General features: G+C 38.3%; 1 protein-coding gene across 1 annotated transcript; it reads left to right on the forward strand.

Annotated features, from left to right (window-relative positions):
- Window positions 1-464: 464 nt before the first annotated feature.
- Window positions 465-15310, forward strand: LOC146711931 (cytohesin-3-like). Its single transcript, XM_085454983.1, has 13 exons — window positions 465-625; window positions 1129-1202; window positions 1468-1532; window positions 3360-3426; window positions 5384-5502; window positions 7072-7152; window positions 7281-7393; window positions 7672-7820; window positions 9378-9489; window positions 9594-9670; window positions 9763-9834; window positions 10037-10185; window positions 12791-15310. Exons 1-13 carry the CDS (start codon window positions 586-588, stop codon window positions 12873-12875), a joined length of 1203 nt encoding a protein of 400 aa, XP_085311109.1. The 5' UTR covers window positions 465-585; the 3' UTR covers window positions 12876-15310.
- The last annotated feature ends 3027 nt before the right edge of the window (window positions 15311-18337 follow it).

Raw genomic sequence — 18337 nt, forward strand, 5'->3', positions numbered from 1 at the left:
TAAAAGTGTTGCAGTGCAGAATACATATTTACAATATCCTCTGTATGAAGTGTGGGTGTTTTAAGCGAAAGCTTCAGCCTACATCGTTCCTGTCAGCAATTTGAGTTCCTCAGATTTAAGTCATTTATGCGTTTTTATCAGCATTCCTCAGTCATTTTTGAATAAACAAATATTTTAATAGCTTAAGCATTAGCTGCTGATCCAATATTCATAAACTGGAGTGCTTCTGTGAAAGCAGTGCATTTGAATGTCTTCTCCACCACCTCAGAAAAATCGCCATTGTTTTAAATTAAAAATGCCTGATTTCATCCTGTTGATGTTATGACATTATCTTTAGTGGTCACAGCTGCAGTGTTTGTGTAATAACGTGTAATAGCGATAAGGTCATGAATGAGCTGTCTGTTGCTCAATGGGCATTTTACCATGTTTCACATCATCAGACGAGTTGTAAGCGGTGCTGTTGGCTGAGCTCTGGAGCGCCTCCAGTGTCGCTGCTGTGTCTCCGAATGGCAGTGCCGGCCCTCTTTTCACTCTGACTGAGTTTGTTTCCTGTGCAGCCGTCAGTCGCTCTGCACCATCAACAACATGGCCATACGCAGAAAAGACAGCTTCCTCTGGGGAAAAGGTATGCCTATTAATCTTTTACTTTCAATCGTTGTCATAAGCTGCCGCTTCTTTAAAACTAAAAGTGGTTTTGATGATGTTTGTGTTGACTATTTGTGTGGTTTAGTTTAGAACTCAAACTGCTTACAACTGCTGCTTTGAATATCATGCTATTTTCATATTACTTTCGATGCACAATAATGTCTTTGCCTAGGAAGGAAACTGAACTTTTTTACAATGTTATAAAAAAAATTACTTGGACTTAAATTCTGCTTTAGTGGCTGCACTGCACTCAAAGTAACCCTTCTTGTTCAAAAGAGGAAGAAAAGCAGCTATTTTAAGCGTGTTGATTGACCACTTCTTTAACCTGTGAAGGGTGAAGGTGTGATATATGAATGTGTGTGAAAATGAGCGCGGGGGGGGGGTTGTCAAGACAGTCCACAGAGTTGCATGGCTAATTAATGCATTATCAAGTGTATTTATCCCCATCCTGAAGTGTAACTGATGCTTTCTGTCACCCAACAGCTCCAATCAAACTCCCACCAGAAGCGAGGAGGCAGGGTGAGGCGCATGAGTTTGAGCTGCTGGATGACATTCAGGTACTGCGGTGAATATTTTCCTCTAAGGTCTTTCATTAAAATGCCTCGTTATTCTGCTGTATGCACCCACTCCTAGCAGCCTCGGCAGAGTTTTTCACAGCGCACAAAAGGCCATTCGTACATAACATTTAATTGAGATATGAAGGATTTGAAGGCTGCTTTATAATAGCCGACAAACTGACCATGAATCATTGAGTCTGCGAGTATCTGTGATGTAACACCAAACCTTGGTCTTTCTCTAACGTCACTGCCTTCTTTCTTGCAGAAACTCAGATTGGAGATCAATCACGTCATGCCTAAAATCCACAGCCCTGAACTGAAGGAGCAGAAGTGAGTATGAGGACAAGCATTCTTATAGCAGCTATTCTCTGAGTCAGCATGGCTTCTTCCTCTTGTTTAAGCGACACTTTGATTCAGCTTAGTCTCCTACACCACACGTAATGCTCAGTCGCACAGCCACCTTTACTCAGATTTGCATTTGACCAAGTCAGAAGCAGGGGCATTTCAGTGTGATGATGCACTGCACAAGCCTGATAAACAAATCGGATTAACTGTTTTAGGTTGTTAGTGTTAGGTTTACCACCAATTAGACCAGGATGCCACTTTTCAGACCAACCATTCCCATATTTAGAATCCCAAAGCCCACTATGTAATCTGTAAATATTCTGTGGCCCAAACATTTAGTTGCATCTCTAAGTGATACTTTTGTCACATCAGGGAAACCCTTTGCTTTTAACTAAGAATATAACCACAATACAACTAGCTGGCAACCAGCTGACAACCATTAGTTTTTCAATCTCACACAAGGATTTTCCATTGGAAAACTGCTCTCAGCTCCTTTTCTCCCAGGGAATATTTTCCTGATGAGCTCATTAGTTGATAATTTCAGGTCATCTTGTATTTATTTGTGATTGATGAGTTATTAGCCAAAAAAAAGCACAGTTTTATCATCAGATTCAGCTCTTGTTTTAGCTAGCTAGTAGTTCAAGAAACCCAAAAGCTCAAATTGCGACTTCATAAAGAGATTTCGCAAACTGTTGGCTGGTGTAGCTACGTCCATCGTTTACACGATATAAAATGGTTTCATTTTTATTTTTGCTTTTTGTTGGAAATATTTAATTAGAATTTTTTTACAGTGATTAAAACAACCTTTCCCGACTCATATGCAGTACCTAAACCACCCTACAGGGGGCTGTGGTCCACACATTGGGACTCACTAATAATACTGGACCAAAATGAACGTGTATATGCCTTTAATATCACAGACGGAGAGGTATTTTATAACCTATATGCTGGTGGTGGCCTTGAGCAGTCAGGAGGGGCAGGGGCCCTCTGTTTAATTTGCTTGTCAAGCCTTTTCACTTGACACTTGCAATCACTTTCTCCATAAATAGTTCCACAAAGAGCAATTTTTACTGCTTTCCTTTTAAAACAAATCCACACAGTTTAATTCAGGTACTTCACATCTGTGCTACCCTTTATTTTAACCTTTTACCCATTATTTTGCTAAATGTTTCAAAAGTTTTTAGTCATCTTTGGAGGCTGGTAATTAGAGACAATGTGTTTTGGAGGAGACACTGTGATCCGGCACGAACTGAAGCACCAGCTGTAATAAAACAAAGTTAATGAGCACGCTTACAGTCACAGAAATTTGGAGAGAAAAATGTCTTTTGACACTATGGGGAGTCCTTATTTGGAGTTTCTGCTTTTTGCTGTTGCACTTATGAGGCGATAATAGTCTAGTGTGACACTACATTTACACATAGCTGCATTACTGGCATCGCAACCTCAGTTTCTGAGTACTGCTGCACGCACGCCACAAAAACACCGACCACTTATCACAAAGCGCTCGTTATCGGAAAGTAGTTTGGAGTGTGATAAATGAATTCACAGAAAAAATGATTTATTTTAACTTGAACATTGATCAGTCACAAAGTTAACTTTTCATTGTCTTTTATACCAATATATGTATTATTTATGTTTAGTAAATCAAAAACTGCTGAAGTAAAGGAAACCAAACATTAATCCAGCAATCTGCTCCTCATATTCAACACGAAAAAACAGACAAACACAGCTCTCAGTTCAAAATAAACAACAAAATGAGCTACAAAACTTTATGATTTATAACATTACAACATTTTTTGTCTTCTGTTGCAGTAAAAATGTTGCGAGGAACAGGAAATTCCTACGTGGGAAAAAGAAATTTAACATGGACTCCAAAAAAGTGAGTTGATATCATATTTGTGTGTACACATTTTCATACATTAAGGAAAGATTTTTAATTTAATCTACAAAGTAAGACAATCCTTTGTAAGACTTTTTTAAAAACTCCATATCTTCCAGTGACAGTGACAGGAGCAAACAAAGAAGCTAGGTGTTGCTATAGATGGATTTATGTAGTCGCCTGTAGTTTATATGGGAGATACCAGTCTGAAGCACGCACTAACTACTCACTGAGCAGAAATAAAACTTGAAAAAGTGTGACACGAGTGCGACACGAGCTGAAAATAAACATCTGTGAACATTTAATTAGCAATCCACTAGTCAGACCAAACCAGTTGCAAGGAGGTTTTCACCAACTAACCCTTAACATCACATGGTCAGTGGTCACATGACTGCAAAAAACATCAGAGCAAGAAAGTCTGTTTAGGGTGGAGGTCCAGACAGATGGATGGGTCAACCAAACATCGGTATATGCTATATTTCTGTTTTAAGTCATCCTCAGTGTTTCTTTTACAAACTAAATTGTAGTAAAAGGGTGTCAGTGCTGTTTCTGTTAAAGTAGCCTCAGATATTGATGTCACTTTTATCATGATGTCATGTAAGAATTATAATGAAGGTCCTGCAACTGTAACCAAGTAGTTATTTTAACCTTTGACTCCAATAACTTTACATTAAAACGCCTAATTTATGTCTTAAAATAAAGACAAGTACCAAGGGTATATGAAGGGGAAGCTATCCACACGGACAAACAATCATTTTTCTTGAAAAGGTCAGTATTTTAACACGAGAGTCTGTGGGGACTGATTTGAAGCCACCTTCAAGTGGCCATTAGAGGAACTAAAGGCACATCTTGGGCTTCATGTACAGGTTTGTCTTTGTGCCTAAGCCTTGACTAGGTTTGTTAACATAATAGTTTCTATTTTTCAGCATTTTTAAACTTTAATCTTTAGCAGCATATCAGTGCCTCATCCAGTAACCCAACCATTGTGGGTGGCACAAGCATTATCCAGTAGGATAAGGGGAGGAGCCAACACCTGTAGGGTCACTGCTCATGAGCTGTATACCTGTAGATTATACATAAATGGTGCTATTTCTTAGTGCATACTTTTATATTTACTTCTGACATGCACAGTGTTGTTTATTTCAAGAGATTAAAGGAAACTTTGTTAGTCACAGTAAAAGTTTTAATTCTACTTTCACTCACTTCAACATCTCTGTATCAGAAGGTCAACAGCAACACGGTGACAGATATCTCCACACACAGCGGATGTCGAGTTGAGAGATGTGTATGTGATGCTCAGAAGTGCAACCAGTGCACAGGCACAGACGCACAACACGAGCAAAAGCGAGAAAAACCACATCCTGTTCCCTGAAGTGGGGCAGAGACGCCACTTCACCACTGCGACCTCCATCTTTTTCTTTTTCTTTTTTTTTGCTTCCTTCCTTTCTGGGTCTTCAGCTCAAAGCTGAGTGTCTGCAGGCCTGAGTGCAGAGCGGGCTCAGGCCTGCAGACAAGTGGGTGGATAACACGCTTATAGTCTTCTTGGGGTTAAGGGTGCTAAGTGGAATTGATTTGGTTAGCAGGAGTATGCACTCAGAATTAAGAGTCATATTTTGAAGAACTGTCTCTAAGTACCTTTTTGAGATGCAGCAATAACAACATGCGGTATTCATTCAACCCTTCACATCTTGTGTGCTGGTGCTTGGTGGCGACCGTGACTTAAAAGGAGAAGAAGAAAACTTTTTTAAAGTGTGATACGACTAGGTTAGAATTAGCAGCACTGACAAGAAGAACTAAAAGCTGTGGCCAAAACTTAACACGAAGCTTCCTGTCGCTTAATTTGCCTTCTCGATGAAAACACACCACAGACATTTAATTCACTGATTAAAAATTTGTCCTCCTAGTTTTCAAATTCATTTCTTACATGTCTGACTTTCCATTTCCCCCCTTGCTTCAGGGTGTCCAGTACCTGGTTGAAAATGGCCTTCTCGAATGGCGGGCAGAGTCTGTGGCAGAGTTTCTTTACAAAGAGGAGGGGCTCAATAAGACCGCCATAGGAAACTTCTTGGGAGAAAGGTGGAGTATTAGTATAAGTTTCCCTGCTCCTTCTTTAAAGTTGTGAGATTTAACTAAAAAAACATTAACGTGTGTGCTGAACTTACTAAGCAATTTAATGAGAAACTGCAGCAGGTTACTTTAGACCAATTTATGTAGGTACGTTAAAAAGCCACCAAGATTCACTTTTCACCAGTTTTCCACCCACATACATGATTGGTTTCAGTTTGCACACTAAACATAAAACCATATATCCACCTCTCACAATGGAGTGTTTTTTTGTTTGGGTTTTTTTGTGGGCTGTAGTGTTAGGGGGTTGGAGGGTATCATCAGGGGGGGGGAGCTGTTTTGATGGTTTCAATGTTCCATTAAATATTTTCCAGTGATGTGTGAAAACATTTGTTTGCCCAAAATTTGACATTTTTGTATTGTAGTGCACTCTGTAGACAGACAACCTTTTTCCAAAGGTTGGAACCATTTGTCAAAAACTCCTCTTTAAGATTTTACATAACAAGAGATGGTCCTTTGCATATCTTAAAATGAAATAAATACAACCTCAGATGAACAACAGCATGAGACACATTGCACAGTGTCATTGTTTATTTAACAAATACTGAACCAAAATGCAGAAGCAACGTCTGAAAAACTGAAAAAGTGCACAGCATGATTCAGTATTTTGTAAAACCAATTGTTTATCAGATCACTTTCTGTATGAATTTATCGTTCTCTCACATCAGCGTGAGAGAAACGCAGCCCACTCTTCTTTACACAGTTGTTTCAATTCATTGAAATTCGCAGCATTCGTTTACGCAAAGCTCCTTTAAAGTCTCACCACAGCATTTCAGCCAGGTTGAGCTGTGGGCTTTTGCTGGGCCATTGCGACACCTTGATTCTTTTGTTTTTCAGCCATTCTGTCCTGATTTGCTGCTGTGTTTGGTATCATTGTCCTGTTGACCCAGTTTGGGACGAAGCTTAGACGAGGGACTAATAATAGAATAATTTGGTTTACAGAGGATACATTTAAAGACTGCAAGGTCCCCAAATCATCACCCCTCCTCTACTGTGCCGACAGTTGCTATTAGGTGTTTGTGCTAATATGCTAATAATGTGCATTATTCGGTCATGTCTTGTGGTTTATTCCAATCCAACTTTGCAAATCTAAATGACGCTGCCACGTCCTTTTTACAGAGAAGATGCTTTTTCCAGGCACCCCTTCCAAACAAGCCATACTTGTCATGAACTTTAACCTTTAACCTGCCTTTTTGTATTTCTTTGATCATTGTACCTGACCTTACAAGATGTTCCCTGATAGGAGGATTGTAGCATTGTAGGAACACAAACCTGAATGCTCCAGACTAGCATACTGCTTTTATAGTTTATTATCAGCTTATCAAGTGTAATTCATTAGAAATGCCTGGAAAAGGTGTACTTAGTTTGAAAATGTTCTTATTCACATGACTTCGTGACTTTCATGTATGTTGTGAAACCAGTGTGCTCTGACGGTAAATGTGTATTCTATATTTGAGCCTCATTTTGAGGGTTGTGGTTTTCATTATTCAATTATCTTTCATTGTTTTGGTTGTCACACAGGGAGGAAATGCACCTGAAGATACTGAAAGCGTTTGTTGGTCTGCATGAGTTCTCAGACCTGAATCTGGTGCAAGCACTGAGGTTTGTGAAAGGAAGCTTGGAGTGTTGCAGCAGTTTTACCTTTAGTCTTGCTTTCGTCCTTATTATGAAACCCTCCTCCTTCTTACCAGCCCGTGTGTGTTGTTTTTCTTTTTCTTCCACCTTTGCAGGCAGTTTCTGTGGAGCTTTCGTCTCCCAGGAGAAGCTCAAAAGATTGACAGGATGATGGAGGCGTTTGCAGCTCGCTACTGTGGCTGTAACCCCGGGGTCTTCCAATCCACAGGTACAAGCACAAAGAGGCTGATTCATTTTCCCACACACTCCAATTAAAACACACATTTTTGCTTCTGTAATTACAAAATTCTATACAAGACTCATCACCTGCTAAGAAAAATCTGCTTTTCTTTCTGAAAAATAAACCCAAAGCCAGAGAAACGTCTCAGGCCTCCCTGATTAAAGTTAACAGATTATCCAATAAAAATTTTTTTGGCCTAAGCAGCTGTCAGCTGCGTACACTCAAGAAGGTGATGAAGAAAGCTAAACTGTGGTTTTCTGTTACAGACACCTGCTACATCCTCTCTTTCGCCATCATCATGCTCAACACAAGTCTCCACAACCCCAACGTGAAAGACAAACCCACTCTGCAGCGATTTGTTTCCATGAACAGAGGCATCAACAACGGCGAGGACCTGCCCACTGAGCTGCTCACGGTCAGCTGGCTTCATTATTTCATGGCTTTGTCAGGCCCTGCTTGTACAGTTAGGTGATAGAAAAACCAAGGCGCTGATTGGTGACAGCATTATAGTTTACTCTAATATCCTTTAAATGTATTGCAGAAGTACTGCAATGCTCCTTGGTCAGGGTGGTCAACTGACTGCAGGGCATTTCTTTCATCTCCTTACGCAGCTTACCCTTACTTCTTTAGTGACACCAATAATCTCTGATGGGTTTCCCCAGTAGTACATCATTCTTGCGCAGTGAAATGCAGTTATACCTTAAATCACCCTTCGTGTTACAGTGTTACCTCGGGGTAAAGTTTATGTTATTTTCAGCACTGACTGGAAGCAAGTTTGAACAGAAAATGTAATAGTTGCCTAAAAGTGGCTAGGCAGTAGATAATTTGAAAGTAAAGTAATGACGCAAATTAATGGTTGATATATTGGTTAAAGAGACAGACTAACTGTTTGTTAAAAGAAAAGATAGCACTTGAAATAGCTAGCTAAAATTAATAATATACTTCAGAAATCATTTAAAATTAACAGCAGCAATTTGTTTGCTAATTTTGTGTATACTAAGAAGAAACCACACTCAATTAACATACTTTAAATTATGACCAGTTGAAATGCTAAAAGTATAAATAAACTACATTTATGACAGAATAGCAGATAAAAACTTGGAACAGTTATTAGCAGTGTTATTTAGTTAATAACATGATTAAGTATCACCATCAGTTTAACTAATGTGCTAATTTAATGTTAGTTTTGGAAAAACAGCTAAAGTTAAGCTAACACTGGATTTGTTCAAGCATACTGTAATATTTAAGCAGGTAAAATGCTTGGCTAATAACATGACTAAATAAAATTAGCGACAAAATATGGCTAGTAGTTAAATGTTAGCTAACAGTTGAAGTCATTAGCTAACAGAGCAAAGCTGTTAGCTAAACGTTGCAGATTACTGGTTGAAATTAGTTACTTGAATAGTTAATTACAAATAATTAGTATATAATTTTATTAAATAGATAATAAAAGCAGTGAGTGAATGGTTGAAAAACGCAGTACATTATAGGTTGAAGAAAGCTAGTCCTTCCAGAGTACTTGAGTTTTCTTTAAATACTAAGATACTGTTCTTTTTACTTATTTAATAGACCTAACCATGTATCCCAACATGAAGTAATGTTATTTAAAAAAATCACTGTCATGTAAAAATATCTAAAAATGTTGGTATTGATCAGGCTAAAATAACCTGGTGATTTTATATGAGTTTATCTGGATGTTTAGGAATCAGGAAAAGACCCACATTTGGGGTTATTTCTTGATGGTTATCTATAGATTCAGGGATTTTTTTCGTTGTTTCATTGTCTTGTGTTTTTTTCCCTATTGATATGCTGATATACGTTAGGTTCCTTTGATGCTAATCTGTTAACCTTTAGTAAAAATGTCACATCTGTGTTTCAACATGATTTCTTGTGTACACTGCACTAAATTACGCAAATCAGAATTTTAAAAATGCTTATTCGATGTTTCTGTGCACTTTCAAATTATTTTCAGAAACTGTACACAAGCATCCGTAGTGAGCCGTTCAAAATCCCAGAGGATGATGGGAATGACCTCACACTGACGTTTTTTAATCCAGACCGCGAGGGTTGGCTCCTTAAAATAGGTGAGATGAAGAAACTAACACCACACCATAAACCCGGACTCCAAGACAGGACGTCAGAGCTTCTCTTTGCTCGTGTTTCTAATGTCTTGTTTGCTTCATTGCAGGTGGTCGAGTTAAAACCTGGAAGAGAAGGTGGTTCATTTTGACAGACAGCTGCTTGTACTACTTTGAATACACAACAGTACGTTTTTTTTTTTTTCTGCCGCTACATAAGTCAGACATGATGACAATAAAACGATGGCCATGTCAAACATCTTCACTCTCATCCTGCAGGATAAAGATCCAATTGGGATTATTCCTCTGGAGAACCTGTGTGTCAGGGCACTACAAGACTCAAGCAAACCGGTAGAGCATCATTCACTTTCTGCATCACATTGTATGACTGCTGAGTTTCCACACACATATTATTTGCCACCCCAGCCCTCAATGAATCATACAGCAGTTGCTAAATGGGGTCAGGAGGCTATCAGAAGATTATTGAAATAAACAAAAGGCATATGCACACAGTAACGGTGCTACATGTGGGTCTGCATGTGTGTTTAAACAGTTCTGCCTGGAGTTATATAATCCTAAAGGACAAAAGATCAAGGCCTGCAAGACGGAGAACAAAGGCAGAGTGGTCCAGGGTAAACACCAGTCGTATAAGCTCAGTGCAGCCAGCGCAGAGGAACGGGACGACTGGATAGATGCAATCAGGTGAGAGCAACTGATGTTGCAGAGGACACGTGGGCGGCCACGTGTGTCAGTGACTCATGTTTATCGAGGCTTAATGTGAAGCACATGATCAGGAAGAGTTCAAACAAGCAACAGTGATCAAACTTATATGACCTACATGTCATCTCAAATCTAAACCTGCAGTTTTATAATGCACTCATTGCCTGGTAACCATACAGAGCAAAGAAATCGTGTTATCTGTAGATAACCAATGGTTTAATAAAATAATAAAGTGTTAGCTAATTAATTTAAATTGCGCTGGGAGTTTTAAAGACTCTTGCGTGTTAGAATAAATATAACTAAACTTTCTACCTCACAGGCTGTTTTGTCAAAGCTACAAAGTAACAAATTGTTATTGTTTCTGACAGATATGCACAGAGTGTGCTTTTCATAGACACCTTGAACCACCAGCTATGGCAAAATTAGATGCTTAATGCAAATGGGTTTGAAACAGTGACAAAATCTGCATAGGAAGGAAAGAGTCTGTGTTTTACATCCTCTTTCAGTTTTCTGGTGACTTTAGTTCTCTGCCACCTCCAGATCCCCTGTTATATTCATATGATGCCATATATGATCCCAAGAGGCCTTTCAAGTCTGATGTCATTGTCTCAATTTAAGATTTATGTTGAGGGATGTTAGTCATGAGTGATGCTGCGTGGTTTGAATTACTCACTTTGAAAAAGTGCTGATCCCAAGCTTAATGGCCATACTGAAATCAGGCTTGGTTTCACATGGTGTGCACTATAGCCTACACCATGAGTTTAGTTAGTAAAAATACATTTCTATTATACATTTCTATAGAAATATGACAAAGTGCTCCATAAGAAAATGCAAAAAGACAAAGACAAAAGGTTGCCTAAATGAAAGGTCAAAAAGATGAGTTTAAGGTGCTTTTTCAGGCTCAGTGGGAGAGACTTCAAGAGTCTGGAGGTAACTGATGCAAAAGCTCCATTTTCTTTAATTTTCAGCCTTTGGTGCTATATAGACACCAGACCTAATGGGGCCTGCTAGGGACATATGTATGTAAAAGTTCACTGATGTTGTGATGCTTGTGCTCACCTATTCAGAGCTCTAAAAGTCTAAACCAGAGTCTTAAAGTGGACTATGAAGTTAATGGGGAGCCCATGCAACTGAATTAGCAATGGTGTGAATACTTAGAGTACTTAGATATGTAACATGAGCATCCAAAGTGATGTCTGAATCAAAAGACATCCTACTAAAGATTCAGCAAAAGTGGGAAGGGGACCTAGAGTTTTCTTTATCTTAGACACAAATCTGCCAGAGCACAAGCAAGACAACTTTTGTCCTCATTTAGTTAGAGAAAATTGTCATCCATCTGACTTTTAATAGTCTAAGCACCTACGCGTAATCTGTAACTTAGAAGGAGTGACTATAACAGAAATAGTAAGGGCCCCAGAATAGAACCCTGTGGCACTCCACAGGCTAGAGAAGTGGAAGGACCTGAACTTAGAAGCAGGCACAGAAATGAAGAAAGCCACTCCAAAGCAGGCTTTTATACACCCACTTAGCATCTCAACCTGTCAAGCATAATGTCAGGTCATTATTTTAAAAGTGGGTGGGTGACATGCTTCACACAGTAGTGCTAATAATAATGTATAACAAGGATGTCAACCACATACAGCCCACTTTGATCTTAAGTGAAGTGAAACACTGTCAGTGTAAAGACATTTAAGTACACATTTAATCTCTGAGATATCTTAATACAAGATCAATAAATGTTCAATTTCAACAGCACAGCTCAGTTTTTCTACATGATAAAAATGTAAAATTACATAAAAATTTCTGGTAGCTCACTGCTCAGACTGTTCTGTTTTTATAAAATATAAAGTTTTTTGTCGATTAATGAAAAAATTCAGTTTTTTTTGTTTGTTTTTTTTAAAAAAACATGTGCCCTTTTTCATATTTTGCAAAACCGTCCAGCAGGCCAGATTTTAGTCTTTGCTGGGCTGATTTTGGCCCCCTGGACTTATGTTTGACATCCCTGTTGTTGGCTGGAAACTGCAAGACATTAAAAACACAAAAGCATTCAATGCAGGAGACGCTTGTACCCAGAAATCACTTGACAGCACTGATGCTAAAGGACTCCCAGTGTAAATTTCTCTGGCCTTGACAAAACATCAGTCCCTGTGCTTGTTAGTGGGTAGTCAGTGAGGGACGACGAGGGTATTCATTACATGAGCTACCATTTGGTTAGTTACACGGCCACAACATGGGATCATTATCAAAATGTATCACGCTAACATTTTTATTGGACATTAGAAGTAGAATAGAGGCTGGTGGGAAAGCTGTAAATATTTAGATTCAAGTGATTAAGGGTTAATGCTAAGTTAGAGTGATTACAGTCATCATCAAGATTGAATATCTGAAAATGTCCATCTCAGTGTTCTTAAGATCATGCATTAAGAAAGGCCTACAAAGAGTTCAATAAAGTCATTTTACAGTCATTCTTTAGTGATTTCCACTCACCAAGGTTCTCAAAACTGAAAAAAATGCTTAAAACTGCTACTTCTACTGTTACTCGAAGGTCTTGATTTTCAAACTAAATCTGTTAAATGTTGTTTCTCAGGGCGAGCATCACCAAGGACCCTTTCTATGACTTGGTGACACTACGCAAAAGAAAGATCATCAGCAACACTTCCTCAAAGGACTGACACAGCACCATCAGGGATCATGGATGAGTTTGACTGATGAATCATGTTTCATTTTAATGACTGCTCACGAAAGATACAACCAAAACGTCATTGCTCTGTATTTCAAAGAACTGCGCAAATTGGGATGTGATAATTGTAGTGTAAAAAGGAGAAAAGTGAACCGTGGTTTTCACATTACTTCTGCAAAATGAATGCACTGCTGCTCCGACTTCAGGGGCGACAAGTCTGACGGACAAACATCTGCTGCAAAGCTATAATAATCATGAAAGTCTAACCCAGAAGACATACAATGACCACAAAAAGACTCAAACGACTCCAGAGAGCCATAAAACAACTACAAAGAGACAGAAAACGAACTCAAAGAGACATAACAAAGACACAAAAGGAGACTTCAGGGACATAAAACGACTTTAGACACAGAAAATGACCACAAAGATTAAACAGCTTCACACAAAAAAACACAGATAGACTTGAGCAAGACATAAAATGACTAGAAAGAGACACAAAACAACTGCAAAGAGACAGAAAACAACTTCAAAAAGAAACAAAATGTTTTTGAAGTGAAACATATTGACTTCACTGAGACACAAAATGCCAACAAAGTATCAAAATATAAATTGATGCACGCCTTTTAGACATGCACACTTTTCTGTTAATATGAAAGCATCTGAACTTGTCAGCTTATTGAATAAATGTTCACTGTGGTCACTTTGTTGTGAAAGCTGAGATGGCATTTGCTCGGTCAGACCTGGTAGCATTTATGTTACAGATTCAATGCATGCATGAATAAGGTTGGAATTACATGTGCCTTTACTTCATCTTCAGTTCCTTTTTAAAAAATACTTACAAAAGACCAACGTCTGGCACCTTTTCACATCTGATGTCAATGTGTCATAAACCAGCATTTGCAGAGACTAGAGGTCTTGTAGGGTCACTGTTTTTAAGACTACAGCTAGATTCCTAAATTGGATACCTAGAGAAAAACAGGTAGTTGTCAAATCTCAGCACAGAAACTTCATGAGTTTGGTTTAGGACCACAGCTGGATCTACTGATGAAGTGAATTCAGAGATTGAATTTGAGATTGAAAACTCGATTTCTTTTGAAAGTATCTCCCATCATGGTGTCCTTGTGCATGCAGCCACTGGCTGAGATAACAGAGAGAGCACAAGTACTGGTTTTCAATAATGTTTGCATGATTGAACTTCAATACTTGCAGGAGGAAAAAAAAACTTTTATTGGAATATAAGAAACAGAAAGATCGGCTTAACACTGGTCTGACTGAGTTTTATGACCACCTAACATCAAAGGACTGAGATAACAGAAGAACGCCACAACTTTTGAAAACTGTCAGAATTTAATTTAGACTTTAGACATTTGTGTGCAGCCAAAAATGATTATAAAAGTAAAATATCCTTTTTATTGTACACTGGAAAAAATCGGAAAACGTATTCAGGATCAGAACAGGTCTATAAACACTGTAGAGAGCCTTTCTTGATTCATTAGTTCCCAGTTTAACTTGGATTAAACCCGATGAATCCAAGGTCCACTACTGACGATGTGTCCCAAATTTTAAAATGATAAACTAGATTAGATCCCTAATCTCTAAACCTCCCTTATCAGGGACTGTAACATCTAGTCCTTTTTACTGAATCAGATTAAATCTAGAAAGGTTTCCAATGAAAACAGCATTGTCCAAACAAATGAGACTCAAGGTCAAGGTTTGACACAGTTATCGGGATCTGAATTAGGTTTGTGGCTTGCAGCTATTTATAGAAGTCTTTCTTTTGCATTAATTACAAATCTGCAGCATCAGACAGCAGCAGGATTCGTCTGTGAGCATCTAAAACGAGAGAATAAATGCAACCAAATAAAAAATGAAAGAATGCTGTCATTTTAACAGAATAATGCGAACTGAAAAGGAAACAGAACTTTTTTTGTGAACCTAAAGAAATTTTTACAAAAATTAACCACAGAAATGAAGCAACAACCCAAATACAATGGCACAGATGTTTCTGTATGTGTACTTGTAAACTCTTAGTCTCCCCGTGGCTGCAGACTATTTGAAGTTACATATATTTATTTGTTCATATTAGAATATTTAAAGTAGATGATTTTACAGACCAATGTAGCAAATAAAATGTACAGGTTATTTTAAATGTGTATCAAACAGTTAAAAAGCACTCGTACTTGTTTCTTGACCCTGATGTGCTATAGTCACACTTTAGCTTGTGTAAAAATGCATTTAGCACTTTTGTAAACCTGTTCCAGCTGTTTTGTAAATGAAAATATGATTTTTTTTGTTATTGTATATTCAAATGAATTTTAAGTTATAGATCTTTGTACAGCATGTTTTAGATCATTTTTTGTATAATTTAATGACTTTATACTTGTGTGGTAATCAAACTACTTTTCATGTATTAAAGTATATCGTATATTAAAATTGTGCAGTTCTTTTTCCAGTAGATGGCGCTACTTTACCACTCCACACCCTTTCTTTTGATCAGGAAGCTCATGCTGAATTATTAACCCCAACAGTGACTCGCTGGATATGTTAACCAGATTATTACTGTGATGATTACTGTGCGAGGTACGACATCATATCATCATATGTTATCTTGTTATTTTCGCTCCTGTTATTATCAGATTAACATGATATGTGATGTGTGGAGGCTTTTCCTGTGAAGATGCAGCATGTCTGATGTTGCGATAGAGTTGTGGTTTCCTGGGAGCAAACATGCAAGAGAGAAAAAAAATATATATATATATATATCTTCTCACAGCTTTATTCAAACCTACAGCGTATTGGCTCATTTCTTTGTGCCAAAGAAACGTGTTTCTTTATGCAACTTTGCATCATCTAACCTTTGTGTTTAATTGACTTCTCACAGAAAATAATAGCTGAAAAATTTAAACCTATCTCCCCTCAAAAGTATGTGAACCTACACAGCTCAAACTCAAAGAATGAAGTCGAAATAACTCTGTAGTTTTCTTTGTCAATTTCATGAATATTTCTCTCACAGTAGCCTGATATGGTTTATGTTTATACCACCTTATCTGCCACTCATAAAATGACACATACCAAACCCATATTAGTCAGCATAGTAAACAGTCACATGTTGACTCGTGGTTATTGCAAAATGATCACTCCACCTAAAAGCACGCTCACTGCTCCGCTGTTTGAAGGGGGCGGACAGATGTGTCCCGATTCGGTCAGACGGTGAGATGTGTGCACTATTTGGAAACAGTTACTTTGAAGCAAACTTACTTATTTCCACTTTCAAAGTGCCATGCCTTCTACTTTAGAGTCTTGGTTTGGATTCTTATCTGTAAGAAACTCACTCAATCAAATTACAAAACGGTCTCACAGGCTGATTGGTGAGCCACAGCTGAACCCAGCATCCTTGCACAGCAGGCAGATGTTTTCACTGTTACACCCTTCACACAGTGAGTTTCACTCTCTTTCTTTCTTCAGGATGCAGGTTTACAGTCACAAAGTGCAGAAGAGCACGGCATGAAAGCAGGTTCCTGGAACCATCACTCGCATGAGTAAACAGCTTTCATGTGTTACTATTATTATCACTACGTTGTATTAGGCTTACCTGCTTATGCCATGCATGTGAGGATGGAGGGCTCCTGTGTGGACGATCCAGTCTATCCACAGGTACAAATAAACTAACGTGAACTTGATCTTTTTTGTTTGTTTGCTTGTTTCAGCCGGTTTGGAGGCTGCAGAATTAATTATTAAATCGAGAAACTTTACTGCTAACATCCATATTTCACGTGTGGCTAATTACACTTACAGTATTTAAATATGGGCAATATCAGTCCCCTATGAGACGTGCACGAGCAAGTCAACACTGAGCTCAGTGTTTAGAGCAGAGGTGTCAAATTCTCCTCTGTTCGCCATCTCAAGGGGTCTGGACCATTAAAACCATTGTAATCTACTTGGCTACCAGTACAGACTAGTATAAAAGAATGTCTCCCACTGAGTTGTGGTTGATTTGTGCCATTTTGAAGCTTCGAACTGAATGTTTTCACAGTTACCATCTGTGTTTTAAAACAGGTGTGATGAACGAGGGTGTGAAACTGCACACGCAACTGCTAACAACTTGTGATTAAAAAATAGTTCGCCGAGGAAATACCCAAGATAATTGCACTTTCTGACTCTTAGAGCAACCACAATTTGCAAAAGTAACTTAATGTTTTTTTCAGTATGACTTGAACTTATCAACTGAGCAGTCATGTCCCCTTGGGCTGCATTCAACACCCTGATGTACAGCTTCAATTGATGTGTATGATAAATGGACTCGAAGCACTAAAAGTGCTTTATACAACTTACACAACCGATAAAGATGTTCAACCCAATATCACGGCAAAACCTTGGTGGACTGGTATGGCTGTTACATGTTTTGCTGTGATACTGGGTTTGGGAGGTTTTGCTTTGTAGTGACTATAAAGGAGTTGAAGCCAGGAGCGGTTGTTTTGTTTTTACATAAACGACTTCATCCTAAATATCAGGATGTCAGCGCCTCTTCACTGTTATGGGGAGTGACTCCAGTCAGGTGAGTGACTTAAATACTGCGTGAATTCTGACTGTTTGGACAGTAAAAAAAACACCAACACAGCCACCGCAGCATCTATCGGTTAGTGAAGTTTTTCTGTGAAAGTTTTGAGCTGAGCATTATCACAAGCAACATCTTGGCATTTTCAAAACAGGATGTCACAAATGAGAGGTGAAACTGAGGACAGTGTACATTTATAAGAACTTGCAGCATGATTTTCTTTTCTTGTTGACCTTAAAAGGAACCAAAACTTCTAAAGTAACCTTCATCTGTCATCCAATAAGCCTTTAAACTAGAAGCGGAGCACATGAGGTCATCAGGAAAGTGGTTACTGAGGTTGTAACCTAAGTAGGAAGTAGAATTATTATTTCCCCGAAGGGGGGAAAATCCCAAAGTGCAGACGCAATATTCAATTGACAACTGTATGATCAGTTCTGTTTGTTAGCAGCTTTCAAGATATCATTTTTAAATTTTGTGTGATTGTAGGTAACAATAAGAGCTCTTTTATGTTGCCCACAATTTATTTTTAATCGTGTTCAAACTTCACACCAATATGCTAGGCCGTGGGGTGTGCAAAATGGCTACGCATTTGACCTTGAGCTTGACTGTTGGCGCCCAAGGTCAAAGTTGACGATGAATTTTTCTTTTTTCAATAAACCGCATCGACTAATATATCAAATGAAAGGGCATGGCAGGAGCTGTACAACACACTTTTTGTTTTTTCAATATGATGCCCTATTATATATGTATTCTAATTTTTGCCTCATAACTTTTGCACTGTCCACTTCCTGCTGTGACAAAACAAATTTCCCACGTGTGGGACTAATAAAGGTTATCTTATCTTATCTTATCTTATAGTATAGTGATGCCATAAAGTTTTAAAAATTACACACTACATA

The sequence above is a fragment of the Copadichromis virginalis genome, linkage group LG4 (genome assembly GCF_057382275.1).
Source record: "Copadichromis virginalis isolate Kocher_CV1m ecotype Utaka linkage group LG4, C_Virginalis_male_GT1.1, whole genome shotgun sequence".
NCBI lineage: Eukaryota > Metazoa > Chordata > Actinopteri > Cichliformes > Cichlidae > Copadichromis > Copadichromis virginalis.

Excerpts from the sequence above, each read along its gene's own strand:
- LOC146711931 (XM_085454983.1), top strand. The coding sequence starts at position 586 with ATGGCCATACGCAGAAAAGACAGCTTCCTCTGGGGAAAAG. Across the intron at positions 3,427-5,383 it reads TTAACATGGACTCCAAAAAA|GGTGTCCAGTACCTGGTTGA; the intron begins GTGAGTTGATAT and ends CCCTTGCTTCAG. Across the intron at positions 7,821-9,377 it reads TGCCCACTGAGCTGCTCACG|AAACTGTACACAAGCATCCG; the intron begins GTCAGCTGGCTT and ends AATTATTTTCAG.